Consider the following 3,267-nt stretch of genomic DNA (forward strand, 5'->3'; position numbering starts at 1 on the left):
CTGTTTCTATTTCGTTCGTCAGATAGGATATCTGTCGCATTAATTCTTTGTTCATTTGCGCACAATCGGCCGCCTTCATCTTTGTCTCTTATACACATCGCCTTCATCTTTTCCTTTTCCAACGAACGTTCAACTTCATCGAGGCGTCGTGTGAGAAGTTCTCGACATTCCTCGTGCGATCGTCCGTCTTCCGAGTTCTCGACGATTCGAGTCACTTCTGAATACGCGTCCGCCACTTTGTTATTGGCAATTGTCTTTTGATCTCGTCCACCTCCATCTTCGTTTTCGTCAAATATGATCTCAATTCGTCCGCTTCCTTGTTCTTCGAAAACACCGATTCTCGAGGTGGACAACCTTTTTCATCGATTCGTAGTACAAATTCGACAGATCTTTTTCCGATTCCGATAGCCTCTTTTCCATTTCGGTGTTCTCTTTCACCAGTCTATCGCGCGCGTCGATGACCGTTTTGAGTTCTTTACTTAGTTCCGAAATCATTCTTTCGTTGGATTCACCCGACTTCTCCCTCTTTTCGTCGCTCAGAAGTCGTTCGAGTTGTCGGATCTCCTGTCGATGTCTTTCCAGCTCCCGCTTCAACGAATCCGTTTCTTTCGAATCCGTTACATTCTTGTCCACGTTCGAAAGTTGGGACTCAAGATTTGCGCGTTCTCTCTCGGACGTATTCAGCAGGTCGCGAAGCTTGTCGAGATCTGCCGAACGTCGTTCTGCCGTCGCTTGCCACGACCTCCTCTCGGCTTGCCACCTATCAAGGTCCTCCTTCGACCGACGTTCGGAATCGGTCGCGAGCTTCAGTTTCTCCGAGAGGGACGCGCACTCGTCAAAAGCCTCTTCCGCTTCGGCCGATCGTGAAATCTTATCGGATTCCAGTTTAGCTATCCGATCGAGATGCTTCTCTTCCCGTTCCTTTAGGGACGCATGAAACTTACCTGCGTCTCTTCTCAGTTTCGATTCCTTTTCTGTAAGGAAAGATATCTGCGTTCGAAGATTTTCGATTTCGTCCGAGTGGATCGCCTTCGCCGTTGCAAGTTTCGTTTCAGCGTCCGATTTCTCCCTCCCGAGATCGTCTCGAAGCGATCTGAGTTCCTTGGCGTGGGATTCGTGAGTTTCGTCGCGTGCCTTCTTCAATTCGACCCATTGCTTCCACTGAGGAATTTCATTCTCGATTTTTTCGTGGTTCGCCTTCACCCTGATCTCGGCTTCCTTGGCGGCCGCCAGATCGCGGGACGTACGTCGCAGTTCGTCGCGTGCTCGTCTGCCTTTTTCGCGGCCGCCTCCACAATCCGTCTGCTTTTCACTTCCTCGTCGTATCGCTTGCAAGCCGTTTTCAGGTTTTCTTCCAAGACGTCCACCCGCTTTTCGTACATGGACATCGCGGTCTTGGCGAGCGTCGACTCTTTCTTCAGCACGCTGATTTTGTCGTCTTTCTCTTCCAACTCCTCTTCCATGTCGGCGTGCGATCTCTCTCGGTCTTTCAGTTTTCGGACGGCTTCCGGCAGCTTTTGCTGCAGCTCGCCGTCGCTCTCTTCCTGTGGCGGCTGCTTCGACTTTCTCCTCGCGGCTTTCAGATCCGATTCCAAGCGAACCACGTCCAGATCCCTTTCCTTCAGGGTATCCGTCTTGGAAGCGAGTTCGGTCTTGAGACATTCGACCTCTTCCTCCGCGATGCTGCGAACGTCGGACGATTCTCTCAACGCGGACATCTTCGCCTCGTGTATTTCGTCTTTTAATTTCAGTATGACGACTCTGGCTTCGGTCAGTTTTCGTTCCTTTTCCGCAAGTTTGTCCTGCACATCGTTCAGCTTCTGGTTGCCCAGTTCCAACGTACGTTCGTTCTCCTTTGCCGATTCTCGACGGTGCTCATCAAGATCTTCCAGCGCGACGGACTTGGGAGTCGCCGGCGTCGAAGACGACGTGGATCCCGCGTGCGTCTCCGGTTGGTCTGGGACTCGTCGACCGTCTTGAGACTAGAGAAGTCTTCGTCGTCGGTATCCTTCTTCAACATCAATTTTCGGGTCGAGTCGTTGTCGCGGGAACTCGTGAACAGCTTTCGACAGAACTCCTTCGCCGTCAACCTCGTGTCCGGATAGTATTTGCCGAATTGCATGTACGGCTTGGTATCGCCGATGTAAGGAGAGGGCGACTCGATGCCGGGCACGGCTATCATCTTCTTGAGATCGCGCGCGTACGCGATCTTGTTTTGTATCAGCTTGCCTTCCTTGAAGGTGAAGAGCTTTCTATCTTTCTTCGAGTTCAGAAATATACCGCCGAGGAACAGACAGTCGCACATGGTTCTCACGCTCTCTTTCATCTCGCTGTACTCGTTCGTCTCGAGAATCTTCGCCAGCAGGGAGAGCAGACTGCACAGGCATTCGAACAAACCTTTGAGATCGCACGCACCGTCCGAGTTCCCTTGGTCGGTCTAAATGTCACCGCACACGGTTCCGGAGACGAAGGCGTCGACGAATCGACGTTCGAATCCGTTTACGCGCACCAGCTGAGGGGACAGACCCATCATCGAACCCGACGGTGCGTATCCGGATCTGTACGCCGTGGAAACCATGCACATCAACCCCGTCGGAGTGAGTTCGGGGTCGGCCAGCTGCGCGTGAACGCGCCTCTCGTAATTGTCGTCCATGGGAGATTGCTTGGCGTTCGCCTTTTCCGTCGGCGCCTTCCTCTTCTTCTCTCGGGATTTCGCCGATCGTTCGTCGGCTGTCGAGGTAGAAGTGCCGGCGTGACCGGGAACTCTAGTTGCCATTACAGTTTGTTTTTAATTTTTGTTAACAACACCGACGATTTTGCGGCTCGTCCTTGTCATTAATGACAACCTGCGTTCGGCCGGGCAACCCAAGATGTCTTGGCGCTCGTCGGCTAGCAAACGCATCCGCCTCACCTCTTGGTACGTGGAACCGGAAACGGTTAGAAGATCGTCCAAAAAAAGGGAACCTGAATCGGTTGTTCCGGCGCCACATGGAATAGCGCAGGACGAGGTCGTCGTCGCCGCCTCCGAAGCAGCTGCTGCAGCAGCACCTTCGCGCATGCACACGAATGACAATTTGACGAAAAGAAAGAAACAGAGACGAAAAGTTAAAGTTTTTAACGATTTAATTGTTTCATCCGAAACCTGCACACCTTCTCGCCCATCATCCGTTGCAGCAGACTCGAACATTCCGTCAGACGGGACGTGCTCACCTCGAATATCCAAGGCAGCAGCCGGTCTCCGGGAAGTGGTCTCAGTTGATGGAACCT

At 52.4% G+C, this 3,267-nt stretch overlaps 1 protein-coding gene across 1 annotated transcript; it reads right to left on the minus strand.

The window, feature by feature from the left end:
- Window positions 1-300: 300 nt before the first annotated feature.
- LOC117121425 (cingulin-like) lies at window positions 301-1,662 on the minus strand. The gene has a single exon (XM_033266633.1). The coding sequence runs from the start codon at window positions 1,660-1,662 to the stop codon at window positions 301-303; it is 1,362 nt and encodes a 453-aa protein (XP_033122524.1).
- Window positions 1,663-3,267: the final 1,605 nt, after the last annotated feature.

The sequence above is a fragment of the Anneissia japonica genome, unplaced genomic scaffold (genome assembly GCF_011630105.1).
Source record: "Anneissia japonica isolate Jap-2015-1 unplaced genomic scaffold, ASM1163010v1 scaffold1790_len102763_cov161, whole genome shotgun sequence".
NCBI lineage: Eukaryota > Metazoa > Echinodermata > Crinoidea > Comatulida > Comatulidae > Anneissia > Anneissia japonica.

What these genes read in the sequence shown, in the direction of transcription:
- LOC117121425 (XM_033266633.1), bottom strand. Translation starts at nt 1,662, where the DNA reads ATGTCTCAAGACCGAACTCGCTTCCAAGACGGATACCCTGAAGGAAAG.